The 16,124-nt window shown below is 46.3% G+C and overlaps 1 protein-coding gene across 2 annotated transcripts in view; it reads right to left on the bottom strand.

Annotated features, from left to right (window-relative positions):
- Window positions 1–2,102: 2,102 nt before the first annotated feature.
- CLPB (ClpB family mitochondrial disaggregase) overlaps window positions 2,103–16,124 on the bottom strand; it is a 167,940-nt gene continuing 153,918 nt past the window's right edge. Inside the window, exons 14-15 of one of the 2 annotated variants that reach the window (XM_077451127.1) lie at window positions 11,990–12,094; window positions 2,103–2,727 (exon numbers count right to left, since the gene is read on the bottom strand). In XM_077451127.1, the coding sequence (XP_077307253.1) occupies window positions 2,482–2,727; window positions 11,990–12,094 (351 nt within the window). In that variant the 3' untranslated portion in view covers window positions 2,103–2,481. The remainder of the gene's footprint in view (window positions 2,728–11,989; window positions 12,095–16,124) is intronic. The other variant, XM_077451126.1, reaches the window with a different exon arrangement.

The raw sequence follows: 16,124 nt of genomic DNA on the forward strand, positions 1-16,124 counted from the left end.
CTTTGTCCTCCTCACCTGGTTGCCCCCACACACGCTTGTCACCATCTGACACCAAATACGTTTATCTTGGTCTCATCAGACCACAGGACATGGTTCCAGTAATCCATCTCCTTAGTCTGCTTGTCTTCAGCAAACTGTTAGTGGTCTTTTCTTGTGCATCATCTTTAGAAGAGGCTTCCTTCTGGGACGACAGCCATGCAGACCAATTTGATGCGGTGTGCGGCGTATGGTCTGAGCACTGACAGGCTGACCCCCCCACCCCCCTACAACCTCTGCAGCAATGCTGGCAGCACTCATACGTCTAATTCCCAAAGACAACCTCTGGATATGACGCTGAGCACGTGACCTCAACCTCTTTGGTGGACCATGGCGAGGCCTGTTCTGAGTGGAACCTGTCCTGTTATACCGCTGTATGGTCTTGGCCACCGTGCTGCAGCTCAGTTTCAGGGTCTTGGCAATCTTCTTATAGCCTAGGCCAGTGATGGCGAACCTCGGCACTCCAGATGTTTTGGAACTACATTTCCCATGATGCTCAACTGCACTGCAGAGTGCTTAAGCATCATGGGAAATGTAGTTCCAAAACATCAGGGGTGCCAAGGTTCGCCATCACTGGCCTAGGCCATCTTTATGTAGAGCAACAATTATATTTTTTGCAGATCCTCAGAGAGTTCTTTGCCATGAGGTGCCATGTTGAACTTTCAGTGACCAGTATGAGAGAGTGAGAGCGATAACACAGAATTTAACACACCTGCTCCCCATTCACACCTGAGACCTTGTAACACTAATGAGTCACATGACACCGGGGGAAGGGAAAATGGCTAATTGGGCCCGATCTGGACATTTTCACTTAGGGGGTGTACTCACTTTTGTTGCCAGCGGTTTAGACATTAATGGCTGTGTGTTGAGTTATTTTGAGGGGACGGCAAATTTACACCGTTATACAAGCTGTACACTCACTACTTTACATTGTAGACAAGTGTCATTTCTTCAGTGATGTCACATGAAAAGATAGAAGAAAAGATTTACAAAAAATGTGAGGGGTGTACTCACTTTTGTGAGATACTGTATATAACTCTGACATATACCGCGGTGCTGTACAGTTAGCCAATCATGTCAGTCTCTGTATAGATAGAAGAAAATATTTACAAAAAAATGTGAGGGGTGTACTCACTTTTGTAAGATACTGTACATATAATGTTTGGGGGTTCTAAGTAAATTTTCTAGCAAAAAAAATATGGATTTTTAACTTGTAAGCAACAAATGTCAGAAAAAGCCCAGAACCTTTCGCACGCGCTCCATGTATGTTCTCAGCATTGGGATGGGGACTTTTTTTGGGGTAACGTCTCTCAAAAACCCTCCCTACCATTCTATGATTCAACATTCCACAGTGAAGGGGGAAAAAAAAAATAATTGAATGCTGACCCTCAGACATTCCTCCCTCTCCCCAACCAATCACGGATTTAGTTTTTTTTTTTTTTTTTTAAATGACTCTAAACTCCCAAAATACCTAAATCTGGGGTCACATGACTCTCCGGCAATCAAGTCTTCTTTTCCCCTTCCATTGATTAATGTAAAGCATCGCAGATCCAGATTAACGTGTCACCAAACCCACAGTCCCTATATCCGGTCTCCCACAGTACACGGAAACGCAATTATTTTACTAAATATAAACTGATAAATACCTTTTCTCGTCCACAGTCTTGTGACTTCCGTCAGTGTTCAGCCAAGCGCTGGTTAAAGCTTGTAGGAGGAGCTTTCTGACTGTCCTATGAGACTGCAAGACCCCTGACCTTCTGTCTTGACAGTGCCGATTGGCCCTGTGCTTATCACATGCGCTTTCCCAAGAAAACAAAAAAAAACAAAAAACACACCTCTCTAGCAATACACAGCAAACTGAGCATGTGCAGCCTGACTCCATGGACTCTGTGTTGTCAGGAAATGATCAGGGTGCAGTGAAAGAAGGGGAGGATCAGAGAAGACAGGAATAAACAGCCTTTGTTTACACAATACAGAGGATTAACCCCTTAGGTTCCACGGTGAGTATAGCAAGCATGCTTTACTGCATATACAGACTGATTTTACTGTTTTGGCTTTAGTAACACTTTTAAGTTATCTTGAAAACTTTATTGAACACAACAAGAGGTCAGAAGAGCCCACCAACGTGCTTCTGGATCTCAACGTTCCACCTTCATCAAGGCTTATAAGCTGACAATATCGGATGAGAAGACTGGACATGCAACCATATCTATCCTTTACTTTTATTTAGCAATTTTTGTCCACTTTTCCATTTGGTTATTTCCGGTGTATAAATTAGCACACCCACGTACAATAAAATATCCATTCCGGGTAACTTAACTGTTGAACAAATGAAGATAATTTTTACTCAAACTGGCCAGCTGTGTTTGGTTGCCACCATCCAGCCAGCACGTCTCCATCTCCAAGACGGTTACAAAAAGGACCTCACGCCATCCCTCACGCAGATCAGGAAAACAAGGCGTTCTCCAAGGGCAGCGGCTCCGCGAGGTCCAGTATGCGAGCGCCGCGTCCCTGCTCCACGACCTCCAGCCGCAGGCGTGGCTGCTTCCTCTCCACTCCGTCCTCTTCCCGCTCTAGTTCCTTCAGTAAGTGCTTGTCCGAGTCCTCCACGGCTATCCTCACGGTGCAGCCCCGCGGGAGGAGGTCCTGTTCATAGGCAGCCGCCAACTGATTGACGACCCGCCTATCCACCTGAAGGGGACAGAGCAAAGTAACATTATATATATATATATATATATATATATAGCAGACGCCACTGAGAAGAGGAAGGGCAGGCTGGGAACTATGAAAAATGGTGGTATGGAAGGGTAGGGGTGACAACCACCAATCAGATTTATTTGCTGAAACCCCGATTTCTGATTGGTTACAATGGCTTACTGCACTATGCAGGGGGCGGAGGGGCCTTCTCCGTCACAAATGTCCACTCAGTGATCAGTGAAAGGGCACATTCCTTCCTGCCATCAAGTGTCATTGTCTCTGCAAAGGGCCAACGTTTCGGGAGCAGTGCAGGCCCCCTTACATAGTAGGTGAGGTTGAAAAAAGGACACAAGTCCATCAAGTCCAACCCCTTCATCATGGTAGCACAGAGGTGTACCTGAGTGGGGTGAAGATGCTTTTTTTCGGGATCTTTGCAATGTTGACTTCGCATTATAACCCTGAGACAGGTCCTTACCACGCCATATCAAACTGGTGGCCCCCAACGTTGTCCTCTCCTTGAAGCCCTCAGTAGACATAAAATTGGCCCCTTGGAGATTATTTTCACTCAATTCTGCCCACCGTTTGCCTGTTCGAAAACCCTTTCTGCTTTGGCTGGAGTTCCGCTTTAAACGGAGAAGTGGCACCGCATTGCAGGATGGGAGATCTACATATCTGATCCCTGATATGGGATGAATTTGATATTTGGATTTTGTGTGCGTCCCGGTCTCAACGGCCCCTGGAGTCTAGAGGCGGGGTATATTTATTTTAAAAGATATCCACCGACCAGCCATAATATGACCACCCACCATATCGTTATGACCACCCACCATATCGTTATGACCACCCACCATATCGTTATGACCACCCACCATATCGTTATGACCACCCACCATATCGTTATGACCACCCACCATATCGTTATGACCACCCACCTAATGTTGAGTAGGCCCCCCCTTTTGTTGCCTAAACAGCCCTGACCCACTGAGCCATGGACTCCACTAGACCTCTGAAGGTATGCTGTGGTATCTGGCACCAAGCTGATAGTAGCAGATCCTTTAAATCCTATAATTTTTGTGGTGGGGCCTCCGTGGATCGGACTTGCTTTAGAAACACATCCCACAGATGCTCAGTTAGATTGAGAACTCAAGAATTTGGAGGCTGAGTCAACACCTTGTTGTGTTCCTCAAACTATTCTGGAATTCATCAGAAGAGGCCAACTTCCATTGCTCCGTAGTCCAGTTCTGATGCTCACGTGCCTTTTTGCCTATTGTGTGTATGGCTGTGGACACGGGTCAGCATGTGCACCCTGACCAAGCGGTGGCTACACAGCCCCATACACAACAAACTACGATGCTCTGTGTGTTCTTTCTGACACCTTTCTAACAGAACCAGTATTCACTTTTTTTCAGCAATCTGAGCCTACAGTAGCTCTTCTATTGGATCGGACTACACGGGCCAGCCTTCGCTCCCCACGTGCATCTATGAGCCTTGGCCACCCATCACCCGTTTCTGGTTTTCCTTCCTTGGACCACTATTGGTCAGTCCTGAGCACTGCAGACCGGGAAAATCCCGCAAGAGCTGCAGTTCTGGACATGCTCTGACCCAGTTGTCTAGCCCAGGGGTCCCCAAACTATCCAAACAAAGGACCTGTTTACTGTACTTTAGACTTTTGGGGGTTGGACCATGGGGTAGCACAAGTTGAAAATGTCTTGGGAGTAGTAGTGGGAGTAAACAGTGCCCCATCGTTGGTGTCAGTGGGAGGAATAGTGACCCATCATTGGTGTCAGTGGGAAGAATAGTGGCCCATCATTGGTGTCAGTGGGAGGAATAGTGCCCCATCATTGGTGTCAGTGGGAGGAATAGTGTCCCATCATTGGTGTCAGTGGGAGGAATAGTGCCCCATCATTGGTGTCAGTGGGAGGAATAGTGACCCATCATTGGTGTCAGTGGGAGGAATAGTGACCCATCATTGGTGTCAGTGGGAGGAATAGTGACCCATCATTGGTGTCAGTGGGAGGAATAGTGACCCATCGCTGGTGTCAGTGAGAGGAATAGTGACCCATCGCTGGTGTCAGTGAGAGGAATAGTGACCCATCATTGGTGTCAGTGAGAGGAATAGTGCCCCATCATTGGTGTCAGTGGGAGGAATAGTGACCCATCATTGGTGTCAGTGGGAGGAATAGTGACCCATCGCTGGTGTCAGTGAGAGGAATAGTGACCCATCATTGGTGTCAGTGAGAGGAATAGTGCCCCATCATTGGTGTCAGTGGGAGGAATAGTGACCCATCATTGGTGTCAGTGGGAGGAATAGTGACCCATCGCTGGTGTCAGTGAGAGGAATAGTGACCCATCATTGGTGTCAGTGAGAGGAATAGTGCCCCATCATTGGTGTCAGTGGGAGGAATAGTGACCCATCATTGGTGTCAGTGGGAGGAATAGTGACCCATCGCTGGTGTCAGTGAGAGGAATAGTGACCCATCGCTGGTGTCAGTGAGAGGAATAGTGACCCATCGCTGGTGTCAGTGGGAGGAATAGTGACCCATCATTGGTGTCAGTGGGAGGAATAGTGACCCATCATTGGTGTCAGTGGGAGGAATAGTGACCCATCATTGGTGTCAGTGGGAGGAATAGTGACCCATCGCTGGTGTCAGTGAGAGGAATAGTGACCCATCGCTGGTGTCAGTGAGAGGAATAGTGACCCATCGCTGGTGTCAGTGAGAGGAATAGTGACCCATCATTGGTGTCAGTGGGAGGAATAGTGACCCATCATTGGTGTCAGTGGGAGGAATAGTGACCCATCATTGGTGTCAGTGGGAGGAATAGTGCCCCATCATTGGTGTCAGTGAGATGAATAGTGGTCTTTAATTCCCAGGCATCTATTTTGGGCCCTTTTTAAATATTAGTGCTACATTGGCTTCTCTTTTCTTATCAGCTGCATTGGTGTCAATGGGAGGAATAGTGCCCCAAGAGCTGGATAAAGGTGTACAAAGGGTTGCATGCGGCTCCTGGGCCACAGTTTGGAGAACACTGGTCTAGCCTTTAAAATCTGGCCCTTGTCAAAGTTGCTTAAATCCTTAGTCTTTCTCATTTTTTTCTTCTTTCAACACATCACCTTCAGGGACAACATGTTCACTTGCTGCCTAATATATACCACCCTACTTCAGATGACATTGTAATTAGATAATCAATGCCATTTACTTTACCGGTCAGTAATGCTATGGCTGATCAGTATATATCTGGGAAGGTTCTCATGTATCCAGGTCATGATAGATCTAGTAGTGGTTGGTCTCCTCTATCCAGACCATGGTACATCTAGTAATAGTTGGTCTCCTGTATCCAGGTCATGGCAGACCTAGTAGTGGTTGGTCTCATGTATCCAGGTCATGGTAGATCTAGTATTGGTTTGTCTCATGTATCCAGGTCATGGTAGATCTAGCAGTGGTTGGTCTCATGTATCCAGGTCATGGTAAATCTAGTAGTGGTTGGTCTCCGGTATCCAGGCCCTGTTAGATCTAGTAGTGGTTGGTCTCATGTATCCAGGTCATGTTAGATCTTGTAGTGGTTGGTCTCATGTATCCAGGTCATGTTAGATCTAGTAGTGGTTGGTCTCATGTATCCAGGTCATGGTAGATCTAGCAGTGGTTGGTCTCATGTATCCAGGTCATGGTAAGTCTAGTAGTAGTTGGTCTCATGTATCCAGGCCCTGTTAGATCTAGTAGTGGTTGGTCTCATGTATCCAGGTCATGTTAGATCTTGTAGTGGTTGGTCTCATGTATCCAGGTCATGGTAGATCTAGTAGTGGTTGGTCTCATGTATCCAGGTCATGATAGATCTAGAAGTGGTTGGTCTCATGTATCCAGGTCATGGTAGATCTAGTAGTGGTTGGTCTCCTGTATCCAGGTCATGGTAGATCTAGTAGTGGTTGGTCTCATGTATCCAGGCCCTGTTAGATCTAGTAGTGGTTGGTCTCATGTATCCAGGCCCTGTTAGATCTAGTAGTGGTTGGTCTCATGTATCCAGGTCATGTTAGATCTAGTAGTGGTTGGTCTCATGTATCCAGGTCATGTTAGATCTTGTAGTGGTTGGTCTCATGTATCCAGGTCATGGTAGATCTAGTAGTAGTTGGTCTCATGTATCCAGGTCATGGTAGATCTAGTATTGGTTTGTCTCATGTATCCAGGTCATGGTAAATCTAGTAGTGGTTGGACTCATGTATCTAGGTCATGTTAGATCTAGTAGTAGTTGGTCTCATGTATCCAGGCCCTGTTAGATCTAGTAGTGGTAGGTCTCATGTATCCAGGTCATGTTAGATCTTGTAGTGGTTGGTCTCATGTAATCAGGTCATGGTACATCTAGTAGTGGTTGGTCTCATGTATCCAGGTCATGGCAGATCTAGTAGTGGTTGGTCTCCTGTATCCAGGTCATGGTAGATCTAGTATTGGTTTGTCTCATGTATCCAGGTCATGGTAAATCTAGTAGTGGTTGGACTCATGTATCTAGGTCATGTTAGATCTAGTAGTAGTTGGTCTCATGTATCCAGTTCATGGTAAATCTAGTAGTAGTTGGTCTCATGTATCCAGGCCCTGTTAGATCTAGTAGTGGTTGGTCTCATGTATGCAGGTCATGTTAGATCTAGTAGTGGTTGGTCTCATGTATCCAGGTCATGGTAGATCTAGTAGTGGTTGGTCTCATGTATCCAGGTCATGGTAGATCTAGAAGTGGTTGGTCTCATGTATCCAGGTCATGTTAGATCTTGTAGTGGTTGGTCTCATGTAATCAGGTCATGGTACATCTAGTAGTGGTTGGTCTCATGTATCCAGGTCATGGCAGATCTAGTAGTGGTTGGTCTCCTGTATCCAGGTCATGGTAGATCTAGTATTGGTTTGTCTCATGTATCCAGGTCATGGTAAATCTAGTAGTGGTTGGTCTCATGTATCCAGGCCCTGTTAGATCTAGTAGTAGTTGGTCTCATGTATCCAGGCCCTGTTAGATCTAGTAGTGGTTGGTCTCATGTATGCAGGTCATGTTAGATCTAGTAGTGGTTGGTCTCATGTATCCAGGTCATGGTAGATCTAGTAGTGGTTGGTCTCATGTATCCAGGTCATGGTAGATCTAGAAGTGGTTGGTCTCATGTATCCAGGTCATGGTAGATCTAGAAGTGGTTGGTCTCATGTATCCAGGTCATGGTAGATCTAGTAGTGGTTGGTCTCCGGTATCCAGGCCCTGTTAGATCTAGTAGTGGTTGGTCTCATGTATCCAGGTCATGGTAGATCTAGTAGTGGTTGGTCTCATGTATCCAGGTCATGGTAGATCTAGAAGTGGTTGGTCTCATGTATCCAGGTCATGGTAGATCTAGTAGTGGTTGGTCTCCGGTATCCAGGCCCTGTTAGATCTAGTAGGGGTTGGTCTCATGTATCCAGGTCATGTTAGATCTTGTAGTGGTTGGTCTCATGTATCCAGGTCATGGTAGATCTAGTAGTGGTTGGTCTCATGTATCCAGGTCATGGTAGATCTAGTAGTGGTTGGTCTCATGTATCCAGGTCATGGTAGATCTAGTAGTGGTTGGTCTCATGTATCCAGGTCATGATAGATCTAGAAGTGGTTGGTCTCATGTATCCAGGTCATGGTAGATCTAGTAGTGGTTGGTCTCCTGTATCCAGGTCATGGTAGATCTAGTAGTGGTTGGTCTCATGTATCCAGGTCATGGTAAATCTAGTAGTAGTTGGTCTCATGTATCCAGGCCCTGTTAGATCTAGTAGTGGTTGGTCTCATGTATCCAGGTCATGTTAGATCTAGTAGTGGTTGGTCTCATGTATCCAGGTCATGGTAGATCTAGCAGTGGTTGGTCTCATGTATCCAGGTCATGGTAAATCTAGTAGTAGTTGGTCTCATGTATCCAGGCCCTGTTAGATCTAGTAGTGGTTGGTCTCATGAATCCAGGTCATGTTAGATCTTGTAGTGGTTGGTCTCATGTATCCAGGTCATGGTAGATCTAGTAGTGGTTGGTCTCATGTATCCAGGTCATGGTAAATCTAGTAGTGGTTGGTCTCATGTATCCAGGTCATGGTAGATCTAGTAGTGGTTGGTCTCATGTATCCAGGTCATGGTAAATCTAGTAGTGGTTGGACTCATGTATCTAGGTCATGTTAGATCTAGTAGTAGTTGGTCTCATGTATCCAGTTCATGGTAAATCTAGTAGTAGTTGGTCTCATGTATCCAGGCCCTGTTAGATCTAGTAGTGGTTGGTCTCATGTATGCAGGTCATGTTAGATCTAGTAGTGGTTGGTCTCATGTATCCAGGTCATGGTAGATCTAGTAGTGGTTGGTCTCATGTATCCAGGTCATGGTAGATCTAGAAGTGGTTGGTCTCATGTATCCAGGTCATGGTAGATCTAGTAGTGGTTGGTCTCCGGTATCCAGGCCCTGTTAGATCTAGTAGGGGTTGGTCTCATGTATCCAGGTCATGTTAGATCTTGTAGTGGTTGGTCTCATGTATCCAGGTCATGGTAGATCTAGTAGTGGTTGGTCTCATGTATCCAGGTCATGGTAGATCTAGTAGTGGTTGGTCTCATGTATCCAGGTCATGGTAGATCTAGTAGTGGTTGGTCTCATGTATCCAGGTCATGATAGATCTAGAAGTGGTTGGTCTCATGTATCCAGGTCATGGTAGATCTAGTAGTGGTTGGTCTCCTGTATCCAGGTCATGGTAGATCTAGTAGTGGTTGGTCTCATGTATCCAGGTCATGGTAAATCTAGTAGTAGTTGGTCTCATGTATCCAGGCCCTGTTAGATCTAGTAGTGGTTGGTCTCATGTATCCAGGTCATGTTAGATCTAGTAGTGGTTGGTCTCATGTATCCAGGTCATGTTAGATCTAGTAGTGGTTGGTCTCATGTATCCAGGTCATGATAGATCTAGAAGTGGTTGGTCTCATGTATCCAGGTCATGGTAGATCTAGTAGTGGTTGGTCTCCTGTATCCAGGTCATGGTAGATCTAGCAGTGGTTGGTCTCATGTATCCAGGTCATGGTAAATCTAGTAGTAGTTGGTCTCATGTATCCAGGCCCTGTTAGATCTAGTAGTGGTTGGTCTCATGAATCCAGGTCATGTTAGATCTTGTAGTGGTTGGTCTCATGTATCCAGGTCATGTTAGATCTTGTAGTGGTTGGTCTCATGTATCCAGGTCATGTTAGATCTTGTAGTGGTTGGTCTCATGTATCCAGGTCATGGTAGATCTAGTAGTGGTTGGTCTCATGTATCCAGGTCATGGTAAATCTAGTAGTGGTTGGTCTCATGTATCCAGGTCATGGTAGATCTAGTAGTGGTTGGTCTCATGTATCCAGGTCATGATAGATCTAGAAGTGGTTGGTCTCATGTATTCAGGTCATGGTAGATCTAGTAGTGGTTGGTCTCCTGTATCCAGGTCATGGTAGATCTAGTAGTGGTTGGTCTCATGTATCCAGGTCATGGTAAATCTAGTAGTAGTTGGTCTCATGTATCCAGGCCCTGTTAGATCTAGTAGTGGTTGGTCTCATGTATCCAGGTCATGTTAGATCTTGTAGTGGTTGGTCTCATGTATCCAGGTCATGGTAGATCTAGGAGTGGTTGGTCTCATGTATCCAGGTCATGTTAGATCTAGTAGTAGTTGGTCTCATGTATCCAGGTCATGGTAGATCTAGTAGTGGTTGGTCTCATGTATCCAGGTCATGGTAGATCTAGTAGTGGTTGGTCTCATGTATCCAGGTAATGTTAGATCTTGTAGTGGTTGGTCTCATGTATCCAGGTCATGGTAGATCTAGTAGTGGTTGGTCTCATGTATCCAGGTCATGGTAGATCTAGTAGTGGTTGGTCTCATGTATCCAGGTCATGTTAGATCTTGTAGTGGTTGGTCTCATGTATCCAGGTCATGGTAGATCTAGTAGTGGTTGGTCTCATGTATCCAGGTCATGGTAAATCTAGTAGTGGTTGGTCTCATGTATCCAGGTCATGATAGATCTAGAAGTGGTTGGTCTCATGTATTCAGGTCATGGTAGATCTAGTAGTGGTTGGTCTCCTGTATCCAGGTCATGGTAGATCTAGTAGTGGTTGGTCTCATGTATCCAGGTCATGGTAAATCTAGTAGTAGTTGGTCTCATGTATCCAGGCCCTGTTAGATCTAGTAGTGGTTGGTCTCATGTATCCAGGTCATGTTAGATCTAGTAGTAGTTGGTCTCATGTATCCAGGTCATGGTAGATCTAGTAGTGGTTGGTCTCATGTATCCAGGTCATGGTAGATCTAGTAGTGGTTGGTCTCATGTATCCAGGTAATGTTAGATCTTGTAGTGGTTGGTCTCATGTATCCAGGTCATGGTAGATCTAGTAGTGGTTGGTCTCATGTATCCAGGTCATGGTAGATCTAGTAGTGGTTGGTCTCATGTATCCAGGTCATGGTAGATCTAGTAGTGGTTGGTCTCATGTATCCAGGTCATGATAGATCTAGAAGTGGTTGGTCTCATGTATCCAGGTCATGGTAGATCTAGTAGTGGTTGGTCTCCTGTATCCAGGTCATGGTAGATCTAGTAGTGGTTGGTCTCATGTATCCAGGTCATGTTAAATCTAGTAGTAGTTGGTCTCATGTATCCAGGCCCTGTTAGATTTAGTAGTGGTTGGTCTCATGTATCCAGGTCATGTTAGATCTTGTAGTGGTTGGTCTCATGTATCCAGGTCATGGTAGATCTAGTAGTGGTTGGTCTCATGTATCCAGGTCATGGTAGATCTAGTAGTAGTTGGTCTCATGTATCCAGGTCATGGTAGATCTAGTAGTAGTTGGTCTCATGTATCCAGGTCATGGTAGATCTAGTAGTAGTTGGTCTCATGTATCCAGGTCATGGTAGATCTAGTAGTAGTTGGTCACATTCATCTGGACTTGTTCTGTAACGTTGAAGACGTTTTGAAGCTTCTCCAAGTCATTACTTCTCCAATAACGGCTTTGCTTTTTGGGGTATCTTCCTTACACTAAACTGAAGAACTGGCTTGCAGAAGCTAAGAAACATCTTCAACATTACAGGACAAGATCAACCGAATATGACCAACTACTACTAGATGCTCTTTTTTTTATATAGTTTATACAACACTATTAAGTAAAAGGTTGACTTTAGGTAATCCCGCGGTGGTTGGTTCTTTAGAAATCCTAAAATGTTTGAAGTTCCTTGTTCATCCTCCACATTTCTAGGATATGGAATGGAAGGACAGCCTCCCCTCATTATACCGGATCTCATACCTCATACTTGATGGAGCGGGCTCCATAATGGACGTTGTAGCCATCGGCCAGGACATCTATCACCTCGATGTCCCACAGTAGAGTGATCTCATGTCGTTCTTTGGCCTGAGGAGGACAGGAGATCTGTTAGTAGGATCCACGTGAATGGCAGAGGATTAAGAGGTAAATATATGGTACCGATGGATTAAATCTCTCCAGAGAGTGGAAGAGATGGTGTGAAGAGGAAATGTAGAGGAAACGAGAGAGGGAAAGAAGGAAAGAAGAGAGCTGACCATACACTGGCAGACGTTTATTGAAATTCCTTTGTTTTAGGAACGATTTGTTCTTCTTCTAGTGGGATCAAATCGATGGCCGTTTTCGTGACGAGAAAAACTCGAAGGGGCAGGTTGGAACGGTTTTCTCGAACAAATTTCTCGTAGCGAATGTGGTTTTCGTTTGTCAAAGTCCATCACTCTTAAATCGAATGTTAAAAGCGAATAGATTTATATTTATTAAGTACGTTCAAACGGCATTCATCTTGTCATCGAATATGCTGTAGGAACATTCGTATCAACGTTCCTTGGAAAATCTGCTAGTGTATGGTGAAAGGGAGAGAGGGAGGAGAGCAGAGGAGAAGACAGAAGTGAACAAAGAAGAGAAGAAGACGGGGGAAGGGAAGCAGAGAAAAGTAAAAGAGAGAAGTGCAGAGGACAGGAGAGCAGAGAATGGGACAGGACAGGAGAGGAGAGCAGAGCAGAAGAGAAGAGTGGACAGCAGATCAGAGATGAGAGCAGAACACAGGTCAGGAGAGCAGAAGAGAGTAGAGCGGAGAAGGGGACAGGACAGGAGAGGAGAGGAGAAGAGTGGACAGCAGATCAGAGAAGAGAGGAGAACAGAGGAGAGTAGAGCAGAGAAGGGGACAGGACAGGACAGTAGAGGAGAAGAGTGGATAGCAGATCAGAGATGAGAGCAGAACAGAGGACAGGAGAGCAGAAGAAGATTAGAGCAGAGAAGGGGACAGGACAGGAGAGTAGAGAAGAGCAGAGGGGAAGAGTGGACAGCAGATCAGAGACGAGGGCAGAACAGAGGAAAGTAGAGGAGAGAAGGGGACAGGACAGGACAGTAGAGGAGAGCAGAGGAGAAGAGTGGACAGCAGATCAGAGAAGAGGGCAGAACAGAGGAAAGTAGAGGAGAGAAGGGGACCGGACAGGACAATAGAGGAGAGCAGAGGAGAAGAGTGGACAGCAGATCAGAGAAGAGGGCAGAACAGAGGAAAGTAGAGGAGAGAAGGGGACAGGACAGGACAATAGAGGAGAGCAGAGGAGATGAATGGACAGCAGATCAGAGGAGAGCGCAGAACAGAGGACAGGAGAGCAGAAGAAGATTAGAGCAGAGAAGGGGACAGAACAGGAGAGTAGAGAAGAGCAGAGGGGAAGAGTGGACAGCAGATCAGAGAAGAGGGCAGAACAGAGGAAAGTAGAGGAGAGAAGGGGACAGGACAGGACAGTAGAGGAGAGCAGAGGAGATGAATGGACAGCAGATCAGAGGAGAGCGCAGAACAGAGGACAGGAGAGCAGAAGAAGAGTAGAACAGAGAAGGGGACAGGACAGGAGAGTAGAGAAGAGCAGAGGGGAAGAGTGGACAGCAGATCAGAGACGAGAGCAGAACAGAGGACAGGAGAATAGAGGAGAGAAGAGCAGTGGACAAGAGAGCAGAGCAGAGAATGACAGACAGAACAAGAGAGGAAAGCAGAGCAGAGAAGAGAGTAGAGAAGATGAGGGCAAAGGAGAGAACAGGGAGGAGCACAGGAGAGCAGAGAAGGGGAGAGAAGAGCAGAAGAGTGGACAGGAGAGAGGAGTGGAGAGCAAAGGAGAGAACAGGGAGGAGGACAGGAGAGCAGAACAGAGATGGGAACAGGTGAGCAAAGGAGAGAAGAGCAGAGGACGAAAGAAAGCAGAGCAGAGAAGGGGACAGGACAGGAGAGGAGAGCAGAGGAAAGAAGAGCAAAGAACAAGAGAGCCGGGCAGAGATAGAGACAGGACACCAGAGAAGTAAGGAGAGAAAAGCAGAGCACAGGGAAGAGAACAGGAGAGAAGAACAAGGGAGGAAAGGAAAGACAGCAGAGAAGAGGACAGGAGAGACGAGTAGAAGCAAGGAGAGGACAGAAGACTAAAGAAAAGAACAAAGGGGAGGAATGGAGAGCAAAGAAGGTTACAAGAGAGGAAAGCAGATGAGGAGGCTGGAGAGGAGAACAGATTAGAGGAGAACACAAAATAGAAGACAGAAGAACAATGAAAGGGACAAGAGATGAGAGCAGATCAGATGAGAGGAGAGCAGATAAGAGGACAGGGGAGGAGGGCAGAGAAGAAAAAAGTAGAGAGTGCAGAAGAGGAGAGGGGAGAAAAGAGAAGTGGATAGCTCAGAAGACAAGAGTAGAGGTGAGGCAAGCAGAGAAGAGAAGAGAGAGGAGAGCTGGGAAGAGGCAAGTAGAGGTCAGCTGAGAAGTGGAGAGCTGAGAAGAGAAGAGAAAGGGAGAGGATAGAGGAAAGAAGAGCTGAGAAGAGGAGACAAGACAAAAGGAGAGGAGAGGGGAGAGAAGAGAAGATGAGATAAGAGTTGAGGCAAACAGAGAAGAGGAGAAGAGAGAGGAGAGTTGGGAAGATGAGAGCAGAGGCAAGCAGAGAAGAGGAGAGCTGAGGAGAGAAGAGAAAAAGAGGATGAAAGAAGAGGAGAGCAGAGAAGAGCAGAGAAGAGCAGAGAAGAGGAGAGCAGAGAAGAGGAGAGCAGAGAAGAGGAGAGCTGAGAAGAGGAGAGCTGAGAAGAGGAGAGAAGAGAAAATGAGGGCAAAGAAGAGTATGGGAGAGAAGAGGTGAGGCAAGCAGAGAAGATGAGAAGAGAGGAGAGTCGGGAAGAGGAGAGTAGAGGCCAGCTGAGAAGAAGAGAGAAGAGAAAAGGAGATGAGAGAGGAGAGATGAGAGAGAGGCGAGAAAGGAAGATGAGACAGGAGAGAGGAGAGAAAAGAAGAGGAAAGAAGAGTAGAGGCAAGCAGAGAAGAGAGAGAAGAGCTGGGAAGAGGAGAGTAGAGGCCAACAGAGAAGAGGAGAGAAAAGGAGAAGAGAAAGGAAAGAAGAGGATAGCTGAGAAGAGGAGAGAAGAGAAAAGGAGAGGAAAGAAAGAAGAGTAGGGGAGAGAAGAGGTGAGGCAAGCAGAGAAGAGGAGAAGAGAGAGGAGAGCCGGGAAGAGGAGAGTAGAGGCCAGCTGAGAAGAGGAGAGAAGAGAAAAGGAGATGAGAGAGAGGAGAGATGAGAGAGGGGAAGAGAGGAGCAAAAAGAAAATGAGACAGGAGAGAGGAGAGAAAAGAAGAGGAAGGAAGAGTAGAGGCAAGCAGAGAAGAGAGAGAAGAGCTGGGAAGAGGAGAGTAGAGGCAAGCAGAGGAGAGCTGAGAAGAGAAAAGGAGGGGAGAGAGGAGAGGAGAGGCAAGCAGAGAAGGGAGAGGAGAGGGAGTGTGGAAGGGAACAGATGGATCACCTTAATATAAAACATACATATATAAATCTGGATCCTGAATAGACTTAGTGATGAGACCTCCACATGAGTGATATGAAGGGTCTCCTTCCTGCGGGGGGCTGAGCTGCTCTCTCTCACCCGACTCTCTATAGGCCATTTATGCCATTTTACAGCCTCTGGATTCTAATTGGCTGACGCGGCTTGTCGCTACTACTGGAGAAATGTACAAATCTGTACAGGAAGTACAATCACTACAAAATATGGAACAGCAAAAATCACAAATTATTTCCAACATTGTGTAACTTTAAACACAAACGCCGCAGCGTGTGTGCGGACGACAAATCCTCTCTAATTTGCCGGAGACGGGTCGGAGCCGGGGGATGATACAATGCACAATAATCCAGCCCTGCTTCTACTGACATAATTACCTTCTCGCTGCGGGAAGGAGCTGTGTGTCCTGTTCTATGTCAGGGGTGACCCAGGAATCAATGACAGGTCTGTTCTGAGCACCAAGACAAAACAACAGACTATTCTGTGATAATGAGCCGCTCTCAGGGGACGCCAGGGGGTCACCCCAAGACCAGGAACCCCGCCGAGAACCCCCCACCCAAAGATCACCAGCAATTATCTCAGCTCTGCATTGTTTAAC

Source organism: Lithobates pipiens, unplaced genomic scaffold, assembly GCF_037356315.1.
Source record: "Lithobates pipiens isolate NorthernLeopardFrog02 unplaced genomic scaffold, aLitPip1_a1.2 Scaffold_23, whole genome shotgun sequence".
Classification (NCBI taxonomy): domain Eukaryota; kingdom Metazoa; phylum Chordata; class Amphibia; order Anura; family Ranidae; genus Lithobates; species Lithobates pipiens.